Source organism: Leucoraja erinacea, chromosome 43 (assembly GCF_028641065.1).
Source record: "Leucoraja erinacea ecotype New England chromosome 43, Leri_hhj_1, whole genome shotgun sequence".
NCBI lineage: Eukaryota > Metazoa > Chordata > Chondrichthyes > Rajiformes > Rajidae > Leucoraja > Leucoraja erinaceus.
The window spans coordinates 276,794-304,182 of record NC_073419.1 but is presented as its reverse complement, the minus strand read 5'-3'; the positions used below and the strand labels follow the sequence as shown (position 1 = coordinate 304,182).

General features: G+C 49.5%; 2 protein-coding genes across 2 annotated transcripts in view; both read left to right on the top strand.

Annotated features, from left to right (window-relative positions):
- Window positions 1-8,469, top strand: part of zgc:162816 (uncharacterized protein LOC571260 homolog) — a 40,925-nt gene extending 32,456 nt beyond the window's left edge. The window contains 3 exon segments of the mRNA XM_055664684.1: window positions 1,554-1,743; window positions 3,930-4,035; window positions 6,599-8,469. Of these exon segments, the coding sequence (XP_055520659.1) occupies window positions 1,554-1,743; window positions 3,930-4,035; window positions 6,599-6,688 (386 nt within the window). The 3' untranslated portion in view covers window positions 6,689-8,469.
- Window positions 8,470-20,617: 12,148 nt separating this feature from the next.
- The window catches only part of LOC129714868 (tumor necrosis factor receptor superfamily member 16-like), a 36,680-nt gene continuing 29,908 nt past the window's right edge, over window positions 20,618-27,389 (top strand). The window contains exons 1-2 of the mRNA XM_055664706.1: window positions 20,618-20,855; window positions 26,076-26,264. Coding sequence (XP_055520681.1) covers window positions 26,201-26,264 — 64 coding nt within the window. The 5' untranslated portion in view covers window positions 20,618-20,855; window positions 26,076-26,200. The remainder of the gene's footprint in view (window positions 20,856-26,075; window positions 26,265-27,389) is intronic.

Genomic DNA, 27,389 nt, shown 5'->3' with positions numbered 1-27,389 from the left:
CACATGACAATAAACTAAAGACGTACAGGTTTGTAGTTTCATTGGTTTCAGTAAATTTGTATATTGGCCCCAGAGTGTGTAGGAAAGTGCCAGTGTGCAGGGATCGCTGGTCGGCCTGGACTCCGCCTGTTTCCGTGCTGTATCTTTAAACTAAACTGAGCTAAACAGATGGTGGTAGCCGAAGATAGACACAAAAAGCTGGAGTAACTCAGCGGGTCAGGCAGCATCTCTGGAGAAAAGGAATAGGTGACGTTTCGGGCCGAGACCCTTCTTCAGACAGAGTCGGGGGAGAGGTAAATGGGAGACACAGAACAAAGATATCCAAAGAGTAACGATGATGAAGGAAATGGCCCATTGCTGGTCGTGGGCTACGTTAAATACGACAGTGAAACTCAACTTGTCGGTGCAATAGACAATAGATGCAGGAGTAGGCCATTCGGGCCTTCGAGCCAGCACCGCGATTCAATGTGATCATGGCTGATCATCCACAATCAGTACCCCGTTCCTGCCTTCTCCCCATATCCCCAGACTCCGCTATCTTTAAGAGCCCTATCTAGCTCTCTCTTGAAAGTATCCAGAGAACCGGCCTCCACTGCCCTCTGAGGCAGAGAATTCCGCAGACTCACAACTCTCTGGGTGAAAAAGTGTTTCCTCGTCACCGTTCTAAATGGCTTACCCCTTATTCTTAATCTGTGGCCCCTAGCTCTGGACTCCCCCAACATTGGGAACATATTTCCTGCCTCTAGCGTGTCCAGGCCCTTAATAATCTTATATGTTTCAATGAGATTCCCTCTGATCCTTCTAAACTCCAGAGTGTACAAGCCCAGCTGCTCCATTCTCTCAGCATATGAAAGTTCCCGCCATCCCAGGAATTATCCTTGTAAACCTACGCTGCACTCCCTCAATAGCAAGAGTGTCCTTCCTCACATTAGGGGACCAAAACTGCACACAATACTCCAGGTGTGATCTCACTAGGGCCCTGTACAACTGCAGAAGAACCTCTTTGCTCCTATACTCAACTCCTCTTGTTATAAAGGCCAACATGCCATTGGCTTTCTTCACTGCCTGCTGTAACTGCGTGCTTACTTTCATTGACTGATGAACAAGGACCCCCAGATCCCGTTGCACTTCCCCTTTTCCCAACTTGACACCATTTAGATAATAATCTGCCTTCCTGTTTTTGCTGCCAAAGTGGATAACCTCACATTTATCCGCATTAAACTGCATCTGCCATGCATCTGCCCACTCCCCCAACCTGTCCAAGTCACCCACCCTGCATTCTCATAGCATCCTCCTCACAGTTCACACTGCCACCCAGCTTTGTGTCATCTGCAAATTTGCTAATGTTACTTTGAATCCCTTCATCCAAATCATCGATGTATATTGTAAATAGCTGCGGTCCCAGCACTGAGCTTTGCGGGACCCCACTAGTCACTGCCTGCCATTCTGAAAGGGACCCATTAATCCTTACTCTTTGTTTCCTGTCTGCCAACCACTTCTCTATCCATGTGATGTTTCGGGTCGAGTGGTAACGTTGAATGGTTTTCTCCCAGATGTTCAGCAGATGTTGATTGGCTCCTGCCAGCTGGATGACGTGGCGGTGCGGGTGATGACGAGGGTCATAGGTCACTATCCTCACCGCAACCAGCTCCTAGTGGACTGCGGCTGGTCGGCACTCAGTCTGCACGGGATGGGCAAGATGCCCACTGGCTATGCCATCGTGGAGGGACACCCGGACCTGAAGTAAGAGGGGACTCACCCAACACAAACACAGGCCCTTCAGCCCCAACCGTTCATGCACACCCACACGCCCCCATCTACACTCGTCCCACCTGCTCACATTCTGCCCATCTCCCTCCAAACCTCTCCTATCCATGTACCTAATCTGAGGAAAGACATTCGTGCCATAGAGGGAGTACAGAGAAGGTTCACCACACTGATTCCTGGGATGTCAGGACTTTCATATGAAGAAAGACTGGATAGACTCGGCTTGTACTCGCTAGCATTTAGAAGATTGAGAATTTAGAAGATCTTATAGAAACTTACAAAATTCTTAAGGGGTTGGACAGGCTAGATGCAGGAAGATTGTTCCCGATGTTGGGGAAGTCCAGAACAAGGGGTCACAGTTTAAGGATAAGGAGGAAATCTTTTAGGACCGAGATGAGAAAAAAACATTTCACACAGAGAGTGGTGAATCTGTGGAATTCTCTGCCACAGAAAGTAGTTGAGGCCACAGTTCATTGGCTATATTTAAGAGGGAGTTAGATGTGGCCCTTGTGGCTAAAGGGATCAGGGGGTATGGAGAGAAGGCAGGTACAGGATACTGAGTTGGATGATCAGCCATGATCATATTGAATGGCGGTGCAGGCTCGAAGGGCCGACTGGCCTACCCCTGCACCTAATTTCTATGTTTCTATGTTTCTATGTCAGCTGTCCAAGTGCCTGTTAAATGTTGAAACAAGGAACTGCAGATGCTGGATTACGAAGAAAGACACATGCAAAGTGCTGGAGTAACTCAGCCGGTCAGGCAGCATCTGTGGAGAATTAGGATAGGTGACCCTTCTTCAGACTGACGGATTGTTCAGGCTATGCTGCCTGACCCGCTGAGTTACTCCAGCATTTTGTGTCTATCTCCAGTATGCCATTTATGTTCTCACCAATGCCCTTTACGACGGCACGGTGGCGCTGCGGTGGAGTTGCTGCATCACGGCGCCGGAGACCCGGGTTCGATCCTGACCACAGGTGCTGTCTGTACGGAGTTTGCACGTTCTCCCCGTGACTGGGTGGGTTTTCTCCGGGTGCACCGGATTCCTCCCACCCTCCAAACACATGCGCGTATGTAGGTTAATTGGCTTCGGTAAATAAAAGTGTAAATTGTCCCTAGTGTGTGTAGGATAGTGCTTGTGTGCGGGGTTTTCACTGGACGGTGTGTTCTGTTGGGGAAGGGCATTCTTGCTATTGAGGGAGTGCAGCGTAGGTTTACAAGGTTAATTCCCGGGATGGCGGGACTGTCATATGCTGAGAGAATGGAGCAGCTGGGCTTGTACACTCTAGAGTTTAGAAGGATGAGAGGATATCTTATTGAAACATATAAGATTATTAAGGGTTTGGACACGCTAGAGGCAGGAAACATGTTCCATATGTTTGGGGGAGTCCAGAACCAGGGGCCACAGTTTAAGAATAAGGGGTAAGCCATTTAGAACGGAGACAAGGAAACACTTTTTCACACAGAGAGTTGTGAGTCTGTGGAATTCTCTGCCTCAGAGGGCGGTGGAGGCCGGTTCTCTGGATACTTTCAAGAGAGATCTAGATAGGGCTCTTAAAGATCGCGGAGTCAGGGGATATGGGGAGAAGGCAGGAACGGGGTACAGATTGGGGATGATCAGCCTTGATCACATTGAATGGCGGTGCTGGCTCGAAGGGCCGAATGGCCTCCTCCTGCACCTATTGTCTATTGTCTATTGTTTCCGCGCTGTATCTCTAAAGTCTGAAGTACATACTGCTGTAATAACTTAACAATCGAACAAATCCCCAGTGGTTTCTGCATAGAGTGATACAGCATGGAAACAGGCCCTTCAGCCCAACTTGCCCACACTGGCCAACATGCCCCAGCTACACTAGTCCCACCTGCCTGCATTTGGCCCATATCCCTCCAAACCTGTCCTGTCCATGTACCTGTCTAACTGTTGCTTAAACGTTGGGATAGTCCCAGCTTCAACTACCTCCTCTGGCAGCTCGTTCCATACACTGTGTGAAAAAGTGACCCCCTCAGATTCCTATTGAATCTTTTCCCTTTCACCTTTCAAGAACCTGTGTCCTCTGGTAATGGACGTCAGATCTTTAACTCTCTAGCCTATTCTCTCATCCAGTTCCCAGCTCCAATGGCCACCCCTTTACTGTTTTAATTTTCATTTGTTTTTCCCGCTCAGGTTGGTGGGGATGACCCAGGAACATGGGAGGATCGAACCCATCTCAGGAAAGCTGGATGTGGACAAGTTTCCACATGGGACCCTCCTCCCACTCATCCCTTATCATGTAAGTGCCCTGGTGGTGTGTGGGGTAAGTTCGTAAGTGATCGGAGCAGAATTAGGCCATTCGGCCCATCAAGTCTACTCCGCCATCCAATCATGGCCGATCACGGTGGCGCAGCGGTAGAGTCGCTGCCTCACAGCGAATGCAGCGCCGGAGACCCGGGTTCCATCCCGACTACGGGCGCTGTCTGTACGGAGTTTGCACGTTCTCCCCGTGACCTACGTGGGTTTTCTCCAAGATCTTCGGTTTCCTCCCACACTCCAAAGACGTGCAGGTTTGTAGGCTGATTGGCTTGGTGTAAATGTAAAAATTGTCCCCTAGTGTGTGTAGGATAGTGTCAGTGTGCGGGGATCGCTGGTCGGCACGGACCCGGTGGGCCGAAGGGCCTGTTTCTCTAAAGTATCTCTAAAACTAAACAAAACTAAAATCTCCCCCTCCTAACCCCATTCTCCTGCCTTCTCCCCATATACGTCGCTCATTCCTTTGCTCCAGAGATGCTGCCTGACCCGCCGAGTTACTCCAGCACTTTGTGTCTATCTTCGGTATTTGCCAGCATCTGCAGTTCCTTCCTATGCAGCTCGTTCTTTACACCCACCACCCTTTGTGGAAAAAGAAGTTGCCCCCCCCCGGGTTCCTATTAAATCTTTCCCCCACTCACCTTAAACCTGTGTAGTCCACCCTCTGCACCTTCTTGTGGGTCCATCAGGAAGCGAATGGCATGTTGGCCTTTGTAACAAGAGGAATCGAATATAGGAGCAAAGAGGTCCTTCTGCAGTTGTACAGGGCCCTAGTGAGACCACACCTGGAGTATTGTGTGCAGTTTTGGTCCCCTAATTTGAGGAAGGACATTCTTGCTATTGACGGAGTGCAGCGTAGGTTTACAAGGTTAATTCCCGGAATGGCGGGACTGTCATATGCTGAGAGAATGGAGCGGCTGGGCTTGTACACTCTGGAGTTTAGAAGGATGAGATGGGATCTCATTGAAACATATAAGATTGTGAAGGGTTTGGACACGCTAGAGGCAGGAAACATGTTGGGGGAGTCCAGAACCAGGGGCTACAGTTTAAGAATAAGGGGTAAGCCATGTAGAACGGAGACGAGGAAACACTTTTTCACACGGAGAGTGGTGAGTCTGTGGAATTCTCTGCCTCAGGTGGAGGCCGGTTCTCTGGATACTTTCAAGAGAGAGCTAGAGAGGGCTCTTAAAGATAGCGGAGTCAGGGGATATGGGGAGAAGGCAGGAACAGGGTACTAATTGGGGATGAGCAGCCATGATCACATTGAATGGTGGTGCCGGCTCGAAGGGCCGAATGGCCTAGTCCTGCACCTATTGTCTATTGTCTATTGTCACCCACACCCCTGACCCCTCTCCCCTCATCAATGCCCCTCCCGCTATGAATGTCCAATCCTGGCTCACCTCAAATTCTATCTCACACCCAAGCTCCAGAAAGTGTTGAAATATGTGATTTCCATGAAAATAGACAATAGACAATAGGTGTAGAAGTAGGCCATTCGGCCCATCAAGCCAGCACCGCCATTCAATGTGATCATGGCTGATCATGAAAAAAGTTTCATAGATGTTTGGTGTATTCTGTGGAAATCTTGAAGTAATCTCACATTATTATTTCCCTTCCCCTATCTTCCCTTCACCCCCTTTTTATCCACCTCTCTGTGTCCGAAACCTCGCAACCCTTCCCTGGATTTTGTTCCTTCTCAAAATCCTTCTCCTCCTCCCTGCTCCAACCAACTTGGTTCATTCATCACTTTTCCCACTGTTTCTAATGGCCACTGATCGTTCACTCCTCTTTGTCTGCATATTTCCCTCTCTCCCTCTCACACTTTCTCTCTCTCTCTCTCTCTCTCTCTCTCTCTCTCTCTCTCCCTCTCTCCTCTCTCTCTCTCTCCTCTCCCTCTCTCTCTCTCTCCCTCTCTCTCATCCCCTCACTCTCTCTTTCTCCTCTCCCTCACCCTTCCCTCTCTCCTTCTCCCACTCACTTACTCTCTCAATCGTGCTCTCACTTCCTCTACCCTCTCCCCACCCTTCTCTACCCCCCACTCCTCCCCTCCTCTCCCACGCTCTCTCTCCTCTCTCTCCCCTCTCTCACCTCTCCCTCCCTCCTCCCTCTCCCTCTCTCTCCTTCACTCTCTCCTTCTCTCCCTCCTTCTATCTCTCTTTCTCTCTCCCTCCCTCTCTCTCCCCCCTCTCCCTCTCCCTCTCTCCTTCTCTCTCTCTCCCTCTCCTCTCTCTTCCCTCTCTCTCTCTCCCTCCCTCTCCCCTCTCCCTCTCTTCCCCTCTCCCTCTCCCTCTCCCTCTCCCCTCCTTCTCTCCTTCTCTCCTTCTCCCTCTCTCTCCCCCCATTCTTCTCTCCTTCTCTCTCTCTCTCCCTCTCCCTCCTCTCTCTCTCACACTCTCTCTCTCTCTCTCTCCCTCCTCTCATTCTCTCCTTCTCCCTCTCTCTCCCACTCTCTCTCTCTCTCTCTCTCTCTTTCTCTCTCTCTCTCTCTCTCTCCCTCTCCCTCCCTCTCTCTCTCCCACTCCCCCTCTCTCTCCCCCTCTATCCCGCAGGCCTGTGCTACAGCTGCAATGCACGGCGTCTACTTTGTCCACTCGGAGGGAAGGATCGTGGAGGAATGGAGGCCGACACGGGGCTGGTAGAGACGAGGAAGGTTTCACACCTCGCTGCCTGTGCCGCGGAGTGTACACGTCTAGATCAGTAATTCACCGTTGGTTTACCGTAAGCTCAAAGCTTATGCCGTGCTAATTATACATTGGTGTTAGTTCCAAGTCTGGTTTAGTTCAGTCTAGTTTATTGTCACGTGTAGCGAGGTACAGTGAAAAGCTTTTGTTGCGTGCTAACCAGTCAGCGGAAAGACAATACATGATTACAATCGAGCCGTTCACAGTGTATATGGGAATATCGTTTAGTGCAAGGTAAAAGCCAGCAAAGTCCGATCAATGATAGTCCGAGGGTCACCAATGAGGTAGATAGTAGTTCAGGACTGCTCTCTGGTTGTGGTAGGATGATTCAGTTGCCTGATTACAGCCGGGAAGAAACTGTCCCTGAATCTGGAGGTGTGCGTTTTCACACTTCTGTACCTCTTGCCCAATGGGAGAGGGGAGAAGAGGGAGTGGCCGGGATGCTCTGTGCATCGAGAATATTTAGGGTTCATTTTCTTCACGGCTTTGACCTCATGAAGTTACCTGTTAAAGGTTTTATATATATATGTATGATATGCAAACTATATATCATAACATATCTCTGTATATCAGCATTCAAGTAACTGCAGAAGCTGACATCCTGGGCATAAAATGCAGTGCTGGAGTAACTCAGCGGGTCAGGCAGCCTCCGTGGATAGAAGAAGGAATGATGTTGAGAGGCTGCCTGGCCCGCTGAGTTACTCCGGCATCTTGTGTCTATCTTCAGTGCAAACCAGCATCTGCAGTTCCTTCCTGCACAAGTGACAGGTGGATACAGGTGAGGGGTCATTTTAGATGGGCAGACAAAATTTACAAGTGACCAAAGTTCATAAGGTCATAAGTGATGGGAGCAGAATTAGGCCATTCGGCCCATCATGTCGACTCCACCATTCAATCATGGCTGATCTATCTCTCCCTCCAAACCCTATTCTCCAGCCTCTCCCCCATAACCCCTGACACCCATACTAATCAAATGGGGGCAAAAGTAAGTAAGTAAGTTTATTGGCCAAGTATTCACATACAAGGAATTTGCCTTGGTGCTCCGCCCACAGGGGTCAAAAAGAATGCAAGGAATTTGGAAGAGAGATGAGGGCAGGACAAAGTCAGGCGAGGGATAGGTGGATACAGGGGAGGGGGGGTTCGATGGGCAGGTGGCTGGACAAAGGCCAGAGCTGACAAGGAGACAAAAGGCTGTGAGATAAGAAGAGAAGAGGCGTGAATTGTGAAGCCAGAGGAAGGGATGTCGATGGAAGGGGAAGGGGGAGTGGTGGGGGGGGGATCGGTGAACTCTTACTGAATAGTGAAAGGCTCGGATGGAGTGGATGTGGAGAGGATGTTTCCACTAGTGGGAGAGTCTAGGACCAGAGGTCGCAGCCTGAGAATTCAAGGACGTTCCTTCAGGGCGGAGGAGAGGAGGAATTTCTCAAGGCTGAGGGTGGTGAATCTGTGGAATTCTCTGCCACAGACGGCTGTGGAGGACAAGTCAATGGATATTTTTAAGGCAGAGATAGATAGATAGATTCTCGATTAGTGCGGGTGTCAGGGGTTATGGGGAGAAGGCAGGAGAATGGGGTTAGTGAGGAGGGATAGATCAGCCATGATTAAATGGCGGAGCAAGCTTCATGGGCCGAATGGCCTAATACTGCTCCTATCACTTATCCCACAGCAAGAAGCCAGTATGTCATTCATAATATATGCAGCCGGAAATGGAAATTCAATGGATGTTTACTTTAAATAAAATAAAAATAAAATAAAGAAGAAACTTTTTGTTTGACTTTGTCGAGTGTTTTATTTTGTTGCTTCTTGCAGAGGAGAATTGCCGAGAGTCGAGAGAGTTTTCTTGTCCCAAAACGGAACAATAAAATTCTCACTTCTCAGAAAGAATGGAGCAGCACGGTGGCGCAGCGGTAGAGTTGCTGCCTCACAGCGCCGCAGACCGGGGCCTGATCCCGACTAAGAGCGCTGTCTTTACGGTGCTTGCACGTTCCCCCGTGACTTGCGTGGGTTTTCTCCGCCCGCTCCGGTTTCCTCACACACTCCAAAGACGTACAGACAATAGACAATAGGTGCAGGAGTAGGCCATTCGGCCCTTCGAGCCAGCACCGCCATTGAATGTGATCATGGCTGATCATCCCCAATCAGTGCCACATTCCTGCCTTCTCCCCATATCCCCTGACTCTGCTATTTACACCAGCATTTTTACCAAACTGATTCCTGGGATGTCAGGACTTTCATATGAAGAAAGACTGGATAGACTTGGCTTATACTCGCTAGAATTTAGGAGATTGAGGGGGGATCTTATAGAAACTTACAAAATTCTCAAGGGGTTGGACAGGCTAGATGCTGGAAGATTGTTCCCGATGTTGGGGAAGCCCAGGACAAGGGGTCACAGCTTAAGGATAAGGGGGAAATCCTTTAAGACCGAGATGAGAAAAACTTTTTTCACCCAGAGAGTGGTGAATCTCTGGAACTCTCTGCCACAGAGGGTAGTCGAGGCCAGTTCATTGGCTATATTTAAGAGGGGGTTAGATGTGGCCCTTGTGGCTAAAGGGATCAGGGGGTATGGAGAGAAGGCAGGTACAGGATACTGAGTTGGATGATCAGCCATGATCATATTGAATGGCGGTGCAGGCTCGGAAGGGCCAAATGGCCTACTCCTGCACCTATTGTCTATGTATCTATGTTTGTACATATCCTGTTGTGCTGTTGCAAGTAAGAATTTCTTTTTTTTTTTACTGTCTGGGACTCATGACAATAAAATCCATGTGTGAAGGAACTGCAGATGCTGGTTTACACCAAAGATAGACTCCAGAAAAATCAGCGGGTCAGGCAGCATCTCTGGATTTCGTTGTCTCTGTACTGTACACTGACAATGACAATTAAAATTGAATCTGAATCTGAATCTGAATCTGAGAGAAGCAATGGGTCGAGACCCTTCTTCGGACTGAGACTCAGAGAGTATAAAACGCTAGTAGACAAAAGTGCTGGAGAAACTCAGCGGGTGCAGCAGCATCTATGGAGCGAAGGAAATAGGCAACGTTTCGTCCCGAAACGTTGCCTATTTCCTTCGCTCCATAGATGCTGCTGCACCCGCTGAATTTCTCCAGCACTTTTGTCTACCTTCGATTTTCCAGCATCTGCAGTTCCATCTTAAACAGAAGAAAGCTATCTTGATTCTGGATGCCTCTTGGTGTGTTTGGTTGGCTGTCATTGCAGTGCTGTTGTTGTTGAAGTTGTTCAGGAGCCTGGTCACTGTTAGAGCTGAGCCACTCTTTCACCTGAGCTGGGTTTATGGAGGCTAAGACACATAATGCAGGTGGGACAGGCAGCAGCATCTCAGGCTGCATGCAGCAGCTGATGGAATGAAGGTTTCACGTCTGCACATAGAGAGAGGGGAGGTGGGAGGGGTTGGGGAGGGGTCAGGGAGATGGCTGTGTTTGATGGATGAGCTGCCAGGGTCCAACCCCTTTCCTATTCAACAGCTCCCTGTGTGTTTCCGGAGTTGCAGCTCGTAAGGGCTTCAAAGGCACCGGCTCCCAAAACCAGGCTCCACACAGGAAGCCCACAACCCCCCTTGAGGGGCCTCACACAAAAAACCCCATCCCCTTAAAGCAACACTTCCCACCAACAAGTCAATGAGGAGCAACTGGAATGCAACAAAGGAAGATAGACACAAACATGCTGGAGCAACTCAGCGGGACAGGCAGCATCTCTGGATAGAAAGTAAGTTGAGACCCTTCTTCAGACTGAAAAAGGGTCTCGACCCAAACTGTCACCCATTCCTTCTCTCCAGAGATGCTGCTTCCTGTCCCGCTGAGTTACTCCAGCATTTTGTGTCTATCTTCGGTGTAAACCGGCACCTGCAGTTCCTTGCTACACATTTTGAATAAAACAAATGGCATTACGTTTCTAATCCAGGCTGTTAGATAGGCAGAAACTGGGAACTGCAGATGCTGGTTTTACCAAAAAAGGACACAAAGTGCTGGAGTAACTCAGGGGGTCCGGTTGCACTTCTGGAGAAGTGGTCTGATGAAGGGTCCCGACCCGAAACGTCACCTATCCATGTTCTCCACAGATGCTGCCTGACCCGCTGAGTTACTCCAGCACTCTGTGAAACGTCACCTATCCATGTTCTCCACAGATGCTGCCTGACCCGCTGAGTTACTCCAGCACTCTGTGAAACGTCACCTATCCATGTTCTCCACAGATGCTGCCTGACCCGCTGAGTTACTCCAGCACTCTGTGAAACGTCACCTATCCATGTTCTCCACAGATGCTGCCTGACCCACTGAGTTACTCCAGCACTCTGTGAAACGTCACCTATCCATGTTCTCCACAGATGCTGAGTTACTCCACCACTTTTTACAGTGAAAAGCTTTGCTATCTAATCAAATCAGATAATACTACACATAAATATGATCGTCAAACTCCAGTACAATAGGTGGAGCAAAGGGGAAGATACAGGGAGCAGAATATAGTTCTCAGCATTGTAGCGCACCAGTTCCACAGACAAAGTCCAATGTCCGCAATGGGGTAGAGGTGAATCGGACAGCACCCCAGCTTATGGAAGGGCCGTTCAGAAGCCTGATAACAGAGGGGAAGAAGCTGTTCCTGAGTCTGGTGGTGCGCGCTTTCAAGCTTCTGTACCTTCTGCCGGACGTGAGCGGGGAGAAGCGGGAACGACCGGGGTGGGACAAGGACAAGTCTCTGATTATGTTGTCTGTTTTTCCGAGGCAGGATGAAGTGTAGATGGAGTCGATGGCGGGGTGTCCAGTCTCACACTTATGATTCTGTTTTTATAAAATAGTAAAGGAATACGTTTTATATTTACTGAAGATCTTTCTCTGCAGTATCGGAGGTTGAGTGGAGAGCCATTAGAAGTATATAAAGTTATAGACAATAGACAATAGGTGCAGGAGTAGGCCATTCGGCCCTTCGAGCCAGCACCGCCATTCAATGTGATCATGGCTGATCATCCCCAATCAGTACCCCGTTCCTGCCTTCTCCCCATATCCCCTGACTCCGCTATCTTTAAGAGCCCTATCTAACTCTCTCTTGAAAGCATCCAGAGAACCGGCCACCACCGCCCTCTGAGGCAGAGAATCACACAGACTCACCACTCTCTGGGTGAAAAAGTGTTTCCTCATCTCTGTTCCAAATGGCTTACTCCTTATTCTTCAACTGTGTCCCCTGGTTCTGGACTCCCCCAACATCGGGAACATGTTTCCTGCCTCTAGCGTGTCCAAACCCTTAATAATGTTATATGTTTCAATAACTTATGTTGTGAGAAGTATAGATAGGATAGACATTCTGAACCTTTTCCCCAGGATGGAAATATCAACGACTAAAGGGCGTAGTTTTAAGGTGAAAGGGTCAAAGTTTAAAGCAAATGTTCGTGGCATTTTTTTTTAGAAAAGAAAGAGAGTTTGTAAGTGCGTGGAACGCGCTGTCGGTGATAGTGACAGAGGCAGATAAAGAGGCTTCTAGATAAACACATGGATATGCAGGGAATGGAGGAATATGGATCACATGCAGGCAGAGGAGATGTGTTTAACTTGGCATCATGTTCAGCATGGTCCTGCTGGATTTGGACACGCAGGACCATGTTCCCGATGTTGGGGGTGTCCAGAACCAGGGACCACAGTTTAAGAACCTCCTCCAACCTCATCCATTGCATCCGCTGCTCTAGGTGGCAGCTGATCTACATCGGTGAGACCAAGCGTAGGCTTGGCGATCGTTTCGCCAAAAACACCTCCGCTCAGTTCGCAATAACCAACCTGATCTCCCGGTGGCTCAGCACTTCAACTCCCCCTCCCATTCCCAATCCGACCTTTCTGTCCTTGGCCTCCTCCATGGTCAGAGTGAGCACCACCGGAAATTGGAGGAGCAGCAACTCATATTCCGCTTGGGCAGTCTGCACCCTAGTGGCATCAACATTGAATTCTCCAATTTCCGGTAGCCCTTGCTGTCACCTCCCCTTCTCAGCTCTCCCTCAGCCCTCGGGCTCCTCCTCTTCCTTTCTCCTTTCTTCTTCCCACCCACTCCCCCCCCCCCCCCCCCCCCTCCATCAGTCTGAAGAAAGGGTTTCGGCCCGAAACGTTGCCTGTTTCCTTCGCAGCACAGATGCTGCCTCAACCGCTGAGTTTCTCCAGCACTTTTGTCTACCTTCCATATTCCAGCATCTGCAGTTCCTTCTTGAACACAGCCACAGTTTAAGAATAAGGAGTAAGCCATTTAGAACGGAGACGAGGAAACACTTTTTCTCACAGAGAATGGTGAGTCTGTGGAATTCTCTGCCTCAGAGGGAGGTGGAGGCAGGTTCTCTGGATACTTTCAAGAGAGAGCTAGATAGGGCTCTTAAAGATAGTCAGGGGATATGGGGAGAAGGCAGGAACGGGGTTCTGATTGGGGATGATCAGCAATGATCACGTTGAATGGTGGTGCTGGCTCGAAGGGCCGAATGGCCTACTCCTGTACCTATTGTCTATTGACATTGTGGGCCAAAGGGCCTGTTCCTGTACTGTCTGAAGAAGGGTCTCGACCCGCGAGGTCACCCCATTCCTTCTCTCCAGAGATGCTGCCCGATCCGCTGAGTTACTCCAGCACTTTTTGCCTATCTTCGGTGTAAACCAGCACCTGCAGTTCCTTCCTTATGCATTTATTGACTGTTCAGAGTCACATCGTTTTAACACAACTGAGGGATATTTTTTTTAAACTCCCAAAATAGATTTTTCGGCAAAACTATGTAAAAGAAAAATACGAAAAACAATGGCGTGCTTTGTTTTCAATGATGGTGTCGTTGAGTTTCTACATTCATGGAGCTGCAAGGACTGTGTATTTGTCGGGCTTGTACACACTGCGTGCAAGACTCGTTGCCACACACGTGGCCCTGTTGGACAATGCACACTTTGAGAGCCCTTTCCATCGGACTCAGCCCCTCAGTGTCTCCTGCAGCAGCACCATAGACTGCAGTCCTTCCCCACAAACCCTTTGCTTATGTTGCACCGTGTTCGAGTGCGTCCTGCAGTCTGGAGCAGCCCCGTCACTCACAAATCCGGATGCTCCGGTTTCCTCCCACATCCCAAAGATGTGCGGGTCTGTAGGTTCATTGGTCCTCTGTAAATTACCCCCTAGTGTGCAGGGAGTGGATGAGAATAGACAATAGACAATAGGTGCAGGAGTAGGCCATTTGGCCCTTCGAGCCAGCACCGCCATTCAATGCTATCATGGTTGATCATCCCCAATCAGTACCCCATTCCTGCCTTCTCCCCATACCCCCTGACTCCGCTATCTTTAAGAGACCTATCTAGCTCTCTCTTGAAAGCATCCAGAGAACCGGCCTCCACCACCCTCTGAGGCAGAGAATTCCACAGACTCATAACTCTCTGTGAGAAAAAGTGTTTCCTCGTCTCCGTTCTAAATGGCTTATTCCTTATTCTTAAACTGTGGCCCCTGGTTCTGGACTCCCCCAACACCGGGAACATGTTTCCTGCCTCTAGTATGTCCAAGCCCTTAACAATCTTATTGGTAGACAAAAGTGCTGGAGAAACTCAGCGGGTGAGGCAGCATCTATGGAGCGAAGGAAATAGGCAACGCTTCAATAGACAATAGATAATAGACAATAGGTGCAGGAGTAGTCCATTCGGCCCTTTGAGCCAGCACCGCCATTCAATGTGATAGAAACATAGAAACATAGAAATTAGGTGCAGGAGTAGGCCATTCGGCCCTTCGAGCCTGCACCGCCATTCAATATGATCATGGCTGACCACCCAACTCAGTATCCCGTACCTGCCTTCTCTCCATACCCCCTGATCCCCTTAGCCACAAGGGCCACATCTAACTCCCTCTTAAATATAGCCAATGAACTGGCCTCGACTACCCTCTGTGGCAGAGAGTTCCAGAGATTCACCACTCTCTGTGTGAAAAAAGTTCTTCTCATCTCGGTTTTAAAGGATTTCCCCCTTATCCTTAAGCTGTGACCCCTTGTCCTGGACTTCCCCAACATCGGGAGCAATCTCCCTGCATCTAGCCTGTCCAACCCCTTAAGAATTTTGTAAGTTTCTATAAGATCCCCTCTCAATCTCCTAAATTCTAGAGAGTATAAACCAAGTCTATCCAGTCTTTCTTCATAAGACAGTCCTGACATCCCAGGAATCATAGCTGATCATCCTCAATCAGTACCAAAGTGGGTTAACTTAGAACAAGTGTGAACGGGCGATTTCCACGCTGTATCTGTAAACAAAAGAAAACTAAACCGGGTGGAACGATGGCGCAGCGGTAGAGTTGCTGCCTTACAGCGCTTGCAGTGCCGGAGACCCGGGTTCGATCCCGACTACGGGTGCTGTCTGTACTGAGTTTGTACGTTCTCCCCGTGACCTGCGCGGGTTTTCTCTGAGATCTTCGCTTTCCTCCCACACTCCAAAGACGTGCAGGTTTGTAGGTTAATTGGCTTGGTGTAAATGTGAATTGTCCCCAGTGTGTGTAGGATAGTGTTAGTGTGCGGGGATCGCTGGTCGGCGCGGAGCCGGTGGGCTGTAGGGCCGGTTTCAGCGCTCCATCTCTAAAGTCAACTAAACCAAACTAAACCCAACTCAACCAAACCAAACTAAGCTCTGCCTGTCCCGCTGAGTTACTCCAGCATTTTGTGTCTACCTTCGGATTAATGACTCATGAGAGGATTAATGAGAGGAAAATTCTATCTAAATTCTATCTAAATTCTATCTAAAAGTCTACAAAAAGTAGGAAACACTGCCCAGTCCATCATCGGCTCTGACCTTCCTTCCATCGAGGGGATTTATCGCAGTCGCTGCCTCAAAAAGGCTGGCAGCATCATCAAGGACCCACACCAGCCTGGCCATTCATTCATCTCCCCGCTGCCATCAGGTAGAAGGTACAGAAGCCTGAATACTGCAACGTCCAGGTTCAGGAATAGCTACTTCCCCACAGCCATCAGGCTATTAAACTCGGCTCGGACAAAACTCTGAACATTAATAGCCCATTATCTGTTATTTGCACTTTATTAGTATATTTATTCATGTGTGTATATATTTATATAATGGTATATGGACACACTGATCTGTTCTGTAGTCAATGCCTACTATGTTCTGTTGTGCTGAAGCAAAGCAAGACTATCATTGTCCTATACAGGGACACATGACAATAAACTCACTTGACTCTTGATTCATCTCACCATGTGATGTTACTGTGAGAGAAATATTTTCATTCAAGGCTGAGACGTTGTTACAGTAAAGTCTCTCTCAACATATTACGTGCTCGATAAAGCTAACCAGCGGCGAGGCCATACGTGTAGTCGGCGAGCGTCCCACTGATCACGTGTGCTCAGCCCACCAAAGGCCTGCTGGAACTCCCGGTTGCGAACCATTTTAACTCCCCTCCCCATCCAACATAGACAATAGATGCAGGGGTAGTCCATTCGGCCCTTCGAGCCAGCACTGCCATTCAATATGATCGTGGCTGATCATCTAAAATCGGAACCCAGTTCCTGCTTTTTTCCCCATATCCCTGGATTGCTTTAGCCCTGAGAGCTGACCCACACTGACCAACCCTGTTCCCACACTGACCTTTCCGCCCTGGGCCTCCTCCATTGTCAGGGTGAGGCCCAACGCAAACTGGAGGAGCAGCACCTGGTATTCTGCTCAGGTAGTTTACACCCCAGCAGGATGAACCTTGAATATACAATTTTAAGTACCCCCCCCCCTCATCTCTCATCTCCTGTTCCCCCCCCCTCCCCCCACCCACTCGACACCATTTCCCCCACAATCCTGCTCCCCCTTTTTACCCGCTCCCCAAGGCCTCTTCCACCCATATCCCTAGCTCCAGCTTCTTATTTCACATCTCTTCTCATCCCATTAACACCCTTTTGTCTCCCATTCATCTTTGGCCTTTGTCCACCCACCTACCAATCAACCCTCCCTCACCTGTGTCTAACAAAGGTCACCTATCCATGTTCTCCACAGATGCTGCCTGACCCGCTGAGTTACTCCAGCACTCTGTGAAACGTCACCTATCCATGTTCTCCACAGATGCTGCCTGACCCGCTGAGTTACTCCAGCACTCTGTGAAACGTCACCTATCCATGTTCTCCACAGATGCTGCCTGACCCGCTGAGTTACTCCAGCACTCTGTGAAACGTCACCTATCCATGTTCTCCACAGATGTTGCCTGACCCCGCTGAGTTACTCCAGCACTCTGTGAAACGTCACCTATCCATGTTCTCCACAGATGCTGCCTGACCCGCTGAGTTACTCCAGCACTCTGTGAAACGTCACCTATCCATGTTCTCCACAGATGCTGCCTGACCCGCTGAGTTACTCCAGCACTTTTTGAACTTTTTTTCTCTAAACCGGCATCTGCAGTTCCTTGTTTATCCCTCACCTAAATCCACCTATCGCTTGTCAGGCTTTGTCCCGGCAATATATATTCAAATGTACATTTACGATTTAGACGAGGGAATTAAATGTGACATCTCCAAGTTTGCGGATGACACAAAGCTGGGTGGCAGTGTGAACTGCGAGGAGAATGCTATGAGGCTGCAGGGTGACTTGGATAGGTTGAGTGAATGGGCAGATGCATGGCAGATGCAGTATAATGTGGATAAATGTGAGTTTATCCACTTTGGTGGCAAGAACAGGAAGGCAGATTATTATCTGAATGGTGTCAGATTAGGAAAAGGGGAGGTACAACGAGACCTGGGTGTGCTTGTACATCAGTCACTGAGAATAAGCATGCAGGTACAGCAGGCAGTGAAGAAAGCTAATGGCATGTTGGCCTTCATTACCAGAGGATTTGAGTTTAGGAGCAAGGAGGTCCTACTGCAGTTGTACAGGGTCCTGGTGAGATCGCACCTGGAGTATCGTGTGCAGTTTTGGTCCCCTAATTTGAGGAAGGACATTCTTGCCATTGAGGGAGTGCAGCGTAGGTTCACCAGGTTAATTCCCGGGATGGCGGGACTGTCATATGATGAAAGAATGGGTCGACTGGGCTTGCATTCACTGGAATTTAAAAGGATGAGTGGGGATCTTATAGAAACATATAACATTTTTAAGGGATTGGACAGGCTAGATGCAGGAAAAATGTTCCTGATGTTGGGGGGAGTCCAGAACCAGGGGTCACAGTTTAAGAATAAGGGGCAGGCCATTTAGGACTGAAATGAGGAATAACGTTTTCAGCCAGAGAGTTGTGAATGTGTGGAATTCTCTGCCACCAAAGGCAGTGGAGGCCAGTTCACTGGACGTTTTCAAGAGAGAGTTAGATATAGCTCTTAGGGTTAACAGAATCAAGGGATATGGATAGAAAGCAGGAACGGGGCACTGATTTGGGATGATTAGCCATGATCATATTGAATGGTGGTGCTGGCTCGAAGGGCAGAATGGCCTACTCCTGCATGTATTTTCTATGTTTCTATGTTTTCTATGACACAGGCAGTATCTCTGGAGAGAAGGAATGGAGTCACGTATTGGCTGGGTAGCACGCAACAACAGCTTTTCTCTGTACCTACTGCCTTACAGCGCCAGAGACCCATGTTCGATCCTGACTACGGGTGCTGTCTGTACGAAGTTTGTTCGTCGCCCCAGTGACCACGTGGGTTTTCTCCAGGTGCTCTGGTTTCCTCCCACACTCCAAAGACGTGTGCGTTTGCAGGTTAATTGGCTTCTGTAAACTGTCCACTGGTGTGTAGGGAGTGGATGAGAAAGTGGGATAACATAGAACTAGTGTGAACGGGTGATTGATGGTCGCCGTGGACACGGTGGGGCCGAAGGGCCTGTTTCCCTGCTATATCACTGCACTAAACTAAACTGAATTAAAGCCAGTCACTAATTGTTGGAGTACCTCTGCGGGTTAGGCAGCATCTCTGGACAGAAGGAATAGATGACATTGCGGGTGGAGAGACTAAACTAAACTAAAGAAGGGTCTCAACCCTCTGGAGTACACTCTGGAGTTTAGAAGGATGAGAGGGAATCTCATTGAAACATATAAGATTGTTAAGGGTTTGGACACGCTAGAGGCAGGAAACATGTTCCCGATGTCGAGGGAGGCCAGAACCAGGGGCCGCAGTTTAAGAATAAAGGGTAAGCCATTTAGAACGGCGATGAGGAAACACTTTTCCTCACAGAGAGTGATGAGTCTGTGGAATTCTCTGCCTCAGAGGGCGGTGGGGGCAGGTTCTCTGGATACTTTCGAAAGAGCAAGATAGGGCTCTTAAAGATAGCGGAGTCAGGGGATATGGGGAGAAGGCAGGAACGGGGTACTGATTGGGGATGATCAGCCATGATCACATTGAATGGCGGTGCTGGCTCGAAGGGCCGAATAGCCTACTCCTGCACCTATTGTCTATTGTCTATTAACCCGAAACGTCACTCATTCCCACTCTCCAGAGATGCTGCCTGTCCCGCTGAGTTACTCCAGCATTTTGTGTTTATCTAAAGTTATATAAAATTAACTAAACTAAACTCTCTAAATCGCTGTCTATATCTCTCGTTTCCCTCTCCCTGACTCTCAGTCTGAAGAAGGGTCTCGACCCAAAACATCACCCATTCCTTCTCTCCAGAGATGCTGCCTGTCCCGCTGAGTTACTCCAGCCTTTTGTGTCTATCTTTGATCTAAACTAAATTCAACTAAACGAAAAACACTGCCCAAACTAATTTAATACCTAACTGTCTTGAATGGAGCTTGAAACCTCGACCTTCTGACTTCAAGACTAACGCATTGCCAGCTGATGCAAGTGCAACAGATGTAAGGACATTACAGTTCAGGTCCCCTCCTGACTCAGGTTAATGGCATTGAGGTCGTCCTGGTCATTGTAAAGTACTTCCTGCCGCCAAGCTCATTTAAGCTTATAAAAGCAAAATCTTAAGAGGGAAGACTTTACACTTGAGACATACAGTGCGGAAACAGGCCCTTCGGCCCACCGGGTCCATGCCAACCAACAATCCCCATATACTAGCTCTATCCTACACACACTAGACAATAGACAATAGACAACAGGTGCAGGAGTAGGCTATTCGGCCCTTCAAGCCAGCACTGCCATTCAATATGGTCATGGCTGATCATCCACAATCAGTACCCCGTTCCTGCCTTCTCCCCATATCCCCTGACTCCACTTTTTTTAAGAGCCCTATCTAGCTCTTATCTTGAAAGCATCCAGAGAACCGGCCTCCACCGCCCTCTGAGGCAGAGAATTCCACAGACTCACCACTCTCTGTGAGAAAAAGTGTTTCCTCATCAATTTACAATTTACAATTATACCAAGCCAATTAACTTACAGACCTGCCGTCTTTGGAATGTGAGTGGAACGCGGTGAAAATCCACGTGGTGGATGAAATGAACTAAACAGGTTTGGAGGGATATGGACCAAACGCAGGCAGGTGGGACTAGTGTAGCTGGGACATGTTGGATGGTGTGGGCGAGTTGGGCCGAAGGGCCTGTTTCCACGCCGTATCACTCTATGACTCTATAAACTAAACTGTATACTGTAGGAAAGTGTAGGAAAAAACTGCAGATGCTGCTTTAAACCGAAGATAGACACGAAAAGCTGGAGTAACTCAGCGGGACAGGCAGCATCTCTGGGGAGAAGGAACTGGTGATGTTTTGGGTCGAGACCCTTCTTGAGACTGAATGAAATGTTTGAGAAAGGAGGGTCTCGACCCGAAACGTCACCCATTCCTTCTCTCCAGAGATGCTGCCCGTCCCGCTGAGTTACTGCAGCATTTTGTGTGTATCTTTGGTTTGAAGACCTTAATGGTCTGCTGATGTGGGTGTGCAGCTTTAAGAGACAGGGTTAGGATGGGCTGAGCAGTTCTGATACAGCAGCCCAGAACCAATCGATGTGAAAGTATGTCCTCCCCTCCCCTCCCCTCCCTCAGCTCTGTGTGTGGGGCGGAGCCACAACCCCCTCCCTCGTTTCTCGGAGGAGAAGTTCTTTGCGAACTAACAAAGTGATCGAGCGGCTGAGAAAGAGCAAGAGGGAGGGAGAGAGAGAGAGGGGAGGAGAGTGGGAATAAGCGAGAAAGCTTGGGGAGGGAGGAAGAAAAAAGGGGAAGAGAGAACCCAGCGGCGTTGGAAAAACCGAAGCGGAGACACAGCGAAGAGGAGACACAGTGTAAATGTGAGTAAGAGAGAGGGCTCTTCATACTGGGGATCCAGGCTCGCTTCTGGGACACGTCGGGGGGGTTTGGTGGGGAGAGGAGAGGAGGGGGGGGAGGAGGGGGGGGGGGGGGGGGGGAGAGGAGGGGGGGAGGAGAGGGGGGGGGGGGGGGGGGAGGAGAGGGGGGGGGGGGTGAGAGGGGGAAGGGGGGGAGGGGGGAGAGGAGAAGAGAATGGGGAGGAGAGGGAGAGAGAAGAGGGGAGAGAAGGGAAGGGGGAGAGAGAGAGAGAAGGGGAGAGAGAGTGAAGGGGGAGAGGGAGAAGGGGAGAGATTGAGAGGGGGAGAGAGGGGGGGAGAGAGAGTGAGGAGAGAGGGCGAGAGAGAGGGGGGGATAGAGGGAGGAGAGAGGGAGAGAGAGAGAGAAGAGGGGAGAGAAGGGAGGGGGAGAGAGAAGAGAGGGGGGAAGAAGGGGTAGAGGGAGAGGAAGAAGAGAAGAGGGAGAGAAGGAGGAGGGGAGAGAAGGGGAGAGAGAGAGAAGGGAGGGGGAGGGGGAGAGAGAAGGGGAAGAGAGAAGGGAGGGGGGAGATAAGGGAGGGGGGGGGAGAGGAGAGAGGGGGAGGGGGGGAGATAAGGGGAGGGGGAGAGAGAAGGGGAGAGGAGAAAAGAGAAGGGGAGGGGAGAGAAGGGGAGAGGGGGAAAGAAGGGGGGGGGAGAGAGAGAGGAGAGGGTGGGGGGGGGGGGGGGGGGGGGGGGGGGAATGGGGGGGGGGGTGTAGTGAAGAGTCCAGTTAACACGACCCCGCTGCAGTGTTGCCCCAGCCCCAGCCCCTGTACTGCCTGGTGTGTAGACGAGAGTGTGTTTCCCTGTGCTAGCCCCGTGTGCCGGTTGTGCAGGCGTTGACCAGTGCGTGTTTGCAGCGTTTTCCTTTGTGTTCGGGTGTTGGATGTTGGATCCGTTCAGCAGCCCTGCCCCTGCACATTCCCGCATCTGTGCTCACTCTGGTGCTGAGAGCTTTGCCTTGGTCACCCGGGTCGGTGCAAGGGAGGGGAGGGTCACATCAGTGAGTTTAGTGCAAAGATAAAGTCCTGTAAAGATGGTTTAGTTTCAAGTCACCAAATAAGTAGATGGGAGGTCGAGACAGCTCTCTAGTTGGTGGTATTAGGATGGTTTAGACGCTGGATAACAGCTGGGAAGAAACTGCCTGGAGGGAGTGGATGTGGAGAGGATGTTTCCACTAGTGGGAGAGTCCAGGACCAGAGGGCACAGCCTCAGAATTAAAGGACGTTCCTTTAGGAAGGAGATGAGGAGGAATTTATAGGGTGGTGAATCTGTGGAATTCTTTGCCACAGACGGCTGTGGAGGCCACAAGTCAGTGGATATATTTAAGGCAGAGATAGATAGATTCTTGATTAGTGCGGGTGTACGGGGAGAAGGCAGGAGAATGGGGTTAGGAGGGAGAGATAGAACAGCCATGATTGAATGGCGGAGTAGACCTGATGGGCCGAATGGCCAAATTCTGTTCCTAACTCTTATGAATCGCTTCGCCTGGGATAGAATGGGCTGGAGTTAATGTATCTGATGTGGGCTATAAGGTGGGTGAGGAAGGTCGTATTATCCAGGGATAAAGTTTATCGGACTTGATCGGGGGGAGGGGGGGGGAATTCAAGGTCGCTCGCCCTGGAATGTAAGACTCTGCAACGGAGGAGCTATTGCCTGACTGAGCCAGAGACCTGGGTTCAATCCTGACATCCCCAGCATGTGTAAACATAGAAACATAGAAACCAGGTGCAGGAAGAGGCCATTCGGCCCTTCGAGCCAGCACCACCATTCATTGTGATCATGGCTGATCGTCCCCTATTAATAACCCATGCCTGCCTTCTCCCCATATCCCTTGACTCCACCAGACCCTAGAGCTCTATCTAATTCTCTCTTAAATCCATCCAGTGACTTGGCCTCCACTGCCCTCTGTGGCAGGGAATTCCACAAATTCACAACTCTCTGTGTGAAAAAGTTATTTCTCACCTCGGTCTTAAATGGCCTACCCTTTATTCTAAACTGTGGCCCCTGGTTCTGGACTCATTGGGAACATTTTTCCTGCATCTAGCTTGTCCAGTCCTTTTATAATGTTATATGTTTCTATAAGACCCCTCCCCCCCCTCATCCTTCTAAACTCCAGTGAATACAAGCCTAGTCTTTTCAATCTTTCCTCGTATGACAGTCCCACCATCCCATGGATCAATCCCGTGAACCTACGCTGCACTGCCTCAAACACAAGGATGTCCTTCCTCAAATTGGGAGACCAGAACTACCAAAAATGTAGGATAGTGTTAGTGTGCGTTGATCGCGGGTGTGTGTGGGCTCGGTGGGCCGAAGGGCCTGTTGCCGTGCTGTATCGATACTTGCCAAATGCAATGAGTAATGTTTGTTGGGTTTCAGTGTGTAGTCTATGGTTTGCCCAGTGTGAGGTCTTTACCAGTTCGACTGGTTGGACTTTATGTTTTTTTTTCTCTCGCTTTCCCCTCCCCCTCCCGCCCCCCCACCCCCCCAACACCACAATCAGTCCGATGAAGGGTCCCGACCCACAACGCCACCCATCCTGTCCAGAGTTACTCCAGCACTTTATGCCGATCTTGGGCTTGGTGATGGGTCTGGATCACTGTGAGGGTTAGCGTTCTCCTGCTTGCTGTGTTTCATCTTTCCCAAACATTTACCTCACTCTGCCTCGGCAAGGCCAGCAGCATAATCAAGGACCAGTCGCACCCCTGGCTACTCCCCTCTTCTCCCCTCTCCCATCTGGCAAAAGGCACAGAAGTGTGAAAACGCACACCTCCAGATTCAGAGACAGTTTCTTCCCAGCTGTTATCAGGCAGCTGAATCATCCTACCACAACCAGAGAGCGGTCCTGAACTACTATCTGCCTCATTGGTGACCCTCGGACTATCTTTGATCGGACTTTGCCTTGCACTAAACGTTAACCACTTATCATGTATCATCTGTACACTGTGAACGGCTCGATTGTAAGCAAGTATTGTCTTTCCGCTAACTGGTTAGCACGCAACAGAAGCTTTTCACTGTACCTCGGTACACGTGACAGTAAACTAAACTGAACTGATTGATACTTTAATCTCATGTTCATGCGTTGTGACTTTGCCAACACCAGCCACTGGATTCATCGGAAGAGCCACATTGACGCAAGGAACTGCAGATGCCGCATTTTACAAAAAAAAAGAGAAAGTGCTGAGGTAGACAAAAGTACTGGAGAAACTCAGCGGGTGCAGCAGCATCTATGGAGCGAAGGAAATAGGCAACGTTTCGTGCCGAAACGTTGCCTATTTCCTTCGCTCCATAGATGCTGCTGCACCCACTGAGTTTCTCCAGCACTTTTGTCTACCTTCGATTTTCCAGCATCTGCACAGTTCCTTCTTAAACAAAGCGCTGGGGTAACTCAGCGGGTCAGGCAGCAGAGATGGAGACGAGGCCCTTTAAGGTTATAGACAATAGGAGCAGGAGTAGGCCATTCGACCCTTCGAGCCAGCACCGCCATTCATCTCCAATCAGTTCCCCATTCCTGCCTTCTCCCCATGTCCCCTGACTCCATTATCTTTAAGAGCTCTATCTAGCTCTCTCTTCAAAGCATCCAGAGAACCTGCCTCCACCACCCTATGAGGCAGAGAATTCCACACTCACAACTTTCTGTGAGAAAAAGTGTTTCCTCGTCTCTGTTCTAAATGGCTTACTCTTTATTCTTAAACTGTGTGGCCCCTGGTTCTGGACTCGCCCAACATCGGGAACATGTTTCCTGCCTCTAGCGTGTCCAAACCCTTAACAATCTTATATGTTTCAATGAGATCCCCTCTCATCCTTCTAAACCCCAGAGTGTACAAGCCCAGCTGCTGCATTCTCTCAGCATATGACAGTCCCGCCATCCCGGGAATTAACCTTGTAAACCTACGCTGCACTCCCTCAATAGCAAGAATGTCCTTTCTCAAATTAGGGGACCAGAACTGCACACAATACTCCAGGTGTGGTTTCGCTAGGGCCCTGTTACAGAGAGAAGGCAGGAGAATTTGGCTGAGAGGGAGAGATGGATCAGCCACGATTGAATAGCAGAGTAGACTTGATGGGCCGAATGGTCTAATTCTGCTCCTATGTCTTGTGGCCTTATGGCCATCTCTGGAGAACATGGGACCTTCTTCAGGAACATGGATACCTGTATTTGAGTTGAGTTCATTGTCGCATGTACAGAGTTACAGCAATAAGACAAAACATGGTTACAATCGAGCCATCCACAGTGGACCGATACATGATCAAGGGAATAACGTTTAATGCAAGGCAAAGTCGCTAAATTCCAATCAAAGAAGGTCTCCAATGTGGTAGACTGCGCCCAGGACTGCTCTCTAGTTGATGACCTGATGATGGGGAAATGAGCATAGCAACTCGTCTAACTATATAAAACCTCTTTAGAAGGTTGCTTCCAATCTTTAGTCCTGAAAAAGGCTCTCGACCTGAAACGCCAGCCATTTCCTTCTCTCCAGAAATGCTCCCTGTCCAGCTGAGTTACACCAGCATTTTGTGTCTATCTTCTGTGTAATTCCCGGGATGGCGGGACTGTCGTGTGCCGAGAGAATGGAGCGGCTGGGCTTGTACACTCTGGAGTTTAGAAGGATGAGAGGGAATCTTATTGAAACGTGTATGATTATTAAGGGTTTGGGCACGCTAGAGGCAGGAAACATGTTCCCGATGTTGGGGGAGTGCAGAACCAGCCCAGTCCAGCCACAGTTTAAGAATAAGGAGTAAGCCATTTGGAACGAAGATGAGGAAACACCTTTTCTCACAGAGAATGGTGAGTCTGTGGAATTCTCTGCCTCAGAGGGCGGTGGAGGCCGGTTCTCTGGATGCTTTCAAAAGAGAGTTAGATAGGCCCCTTAAAAATAGTGGAGTCAGGGGATATGGGGAGAAGGCAGGAACGGGGTACTGATTGGGGATGATCATCCATGATCACATTGAATGGAGGTGCTGGCTCGAAGGGCCGAATGGCCTACTCCTGCACCTATTGTCTATTGTCTATTATCAGAGGTCTGAAGAAACGTCACTCATTCTTTTGCTCCAGAGATGCTGCCTGGCCTGCTGAGTTACTCCAGCACTTTGTGTCTATCTTCGGTATTTACCAGCATCTGCAGTTCCTTCCTGCACTTTATTCCTTCACACTATTGGGGTTAAGATGTTGGTCTCTCCCCTCAGGGTCGGATTATCCCAGCACTGCCAAGGACCAGACCCAGACTCTCAGCAAGACCAGGACTGGAACCTGACCCGCACTAACCCAGGCCTGCACGCTCGGCGGGACAAATCGGCACCCAGACGGGAACATGGACTTCATCGATTCAGGGCTGGCAGCTAATCAAGGCCAGGATACCGAGCCTCTCTTCCCCGGTAAGTAACGCATTCTAGCTCAGTGCTAACGGAGCCCTGTTATAATGGAGCACATCCTGACCCACTGGCAATAACATCGTACATGTCACATGTGAATGAATGTATGAATGAATGTATGATTGAATGAATGAATGTATGATTGAATGAATGAATGTATGATTGAATGAATGAATACTTTATTGTCACTTCTAACGATTCACAGTGCAATTCTTTGTTTTGCGTAACCGGGGTATGCAAAGGGCCGCCACATAAAGGGCGCCCACAGTTACAAAGCAGGGAGCTAGATAGGGCTCTTAAAGATAGCGGAGTCAGGGGATCTTGTGGATTGGTGAGTCTGTGGAATTCTCTGCCTCAGAGGGCGGTGGAGGCAGGTTCTCTAGATGCTTTCAAGAGCGAGCTAGATAGGGCTCTTAAAACTAGCGGAGTCAGGAGTCACAGTTTAAGGATAAGACGGAAATCTTTTAGGACCGAGATGAGCAACACATTTTTCACACAGAGAGTGGTGAATCTCTGGAATTCTCTGCCACAGAAGGTAGTTGAGGCCACAGTTCATTGGCTATATTTAAGAGGGAGTTAGATGTGGCCCTTGTGGCTAATGGTATCGGGGGGTATGGAGAGAAGGCAGGTACGGGATACTGAGTTGGATGATCAGCCATGATCACATTGAATGGCGGTGCAGGCTCGAAGGGCCGAAAGGCCTACTCCTGCACCTATTTTCTATGTTTCTATGTTGCTAAGATATGGGGAGAAGGCAGGAACATGCTACTGATTGGCGATGATCAGCCATGATCACATTGAATGGCGGTGCTGGCTGGAAAGGCCGAATGGCCTAATCCTGCACCTATTGTCTATTGACACAAAAAGCAGGAAGGTAGACAAAAATGCTGGAGAAACTCAGCGGGTGAGGCAGCATCTATGGAGCAAAGGAATAGGTGACGTTTCGGGTCGAGACCCTTCCGGGTCTCGACCCGAAACGTCACCTATTCCTTCACTCCATAGATGCTTCCTGGTCTCGACCCAAAACGTCACCTATTCCTTCGCTCCATAGATGCTGCCTCACCCGCTGAGTTTCTCCAGCATTTTTGTCATCCTTCGATTTTTCCAGCGTCTGCTGTTCCTTCTTAA